Raw genomic sequence first — 945 nt, 5'->3', positions numbered from 1 at the left:
TCATATGTTGAACCATCCCTGCATCTCTGGCATGAATCCCACTTGGTCACAGCAAATTATTTGTTTTATATACTTTTGTATTCTACTGCCCAGTATTTTGTTTGCCTGCCCTGTAAAATCAGATCCCTGAGCCATGTACCCTGTGTTGCATGTGTAACTTGGTCTTTGGCGTAAAACTTCTCATTACTGATCCTTGTAACTATGCCTGTTCCAACTTACCTGCAAATTCACGTTATAGACAGGCTCAGCAATGAATCCTGTCTGTAACCTGGGGGACTACCTGTATACAAGTGGAGCCCAGTCTTTCTGTGAAGCCAATAGAACCTAGCTGTTCTTGTCAAGCATTGTGGAGACAGTGCCTGGCTCCCACTGGACTCAGTGGGACTGGGTGTACTAGGATTTATGGGCCAAATTTGGACCACAGAGCAAGGCTCAGGAATTCGCTAAGTCCGACTGACACTTTCCTAATTGACATGAATTTCTGCCTCAGCGACACTCACCCATAGAGCTCCGAGAACTGTTTGTGGAGAGACGCCGTGTGGATGTCCTGGCCTCGCAGCTTGAGGCGGCCCCAGTGCTCCTTCAGGGCCTCCAGCTGCTTCCACAGTATCAGGAACGACTTCAGCAGTGCCAGCACCGTCACAGGGTCACACGAACCGTCCCACAGCTCGGAGGTCTTTCTACTGCCGAGGAACCGACTTCTGAACTCAGGCATGCTGGACAACTCTGGCTGAAAGTGTGACAGAAACCCTTCTATACTGCTCACGATCCAGAGCCAGGTAACCTTTTACATGCCCCATCCCCGTCCCCGCAAAATAAAGCATTCTTCTGAGAAGGGTTCATAGGCCTGAAGTGCACATAATGCCCAGAGAGGTGAAGCATCCTTCCTGAACAGAAAGGAGGAAAATGTCTCTGTCTCACTTTCTGCTCGAGTCTAGAACCCCC

At 49.5% G+C, this 945-nt stretch overlaps 1 protein-coding gene across 1 annotated transcript in view; it reads right to left on the bottom strand.

Moving 5' to 3' along the window:
- Window positions 1-945, bottom strand: part of LOC101656777 (coiled-coil domain-containing protein 162-like) — a 61,385-nt gene that overhangs the window by 44,886 nt on the left and 15,554 nt on the right. Inside the window, exon 3 of the mRNA XM_045294731.1 lies at window positions 501-730. Within this exon, the coding sequence (XP_045150666.1) occupies window positions 501-730 (230 nt within the window). The remainder of the gene's footprint in view (window positions 1-500; window positions 731-945) is intronic.

Source organism: Echinops telfairi, unplaced genomic scaffold, assembly GCF_000313985.2.
Source record: "Echinops telfairi isolate 266 unplaced genomic scaffold, ASM31398v2 ScPeMD7_3533;HRSCAF=4204_0, whole genome shotgun sequence".
In the NCBI taxonomy this organism is placed as follows: Eukaryota; Metazoa; Chordata; class Mammalia; order Afrosoricida; family Tenrecidae; genus Echinops; species Echinops telfairi.
The sequence above is the reverse complement of the archived record's forward strand: the minus strand, read 5'-3'. Positions and strand labels throughout refer to the sequence as shown.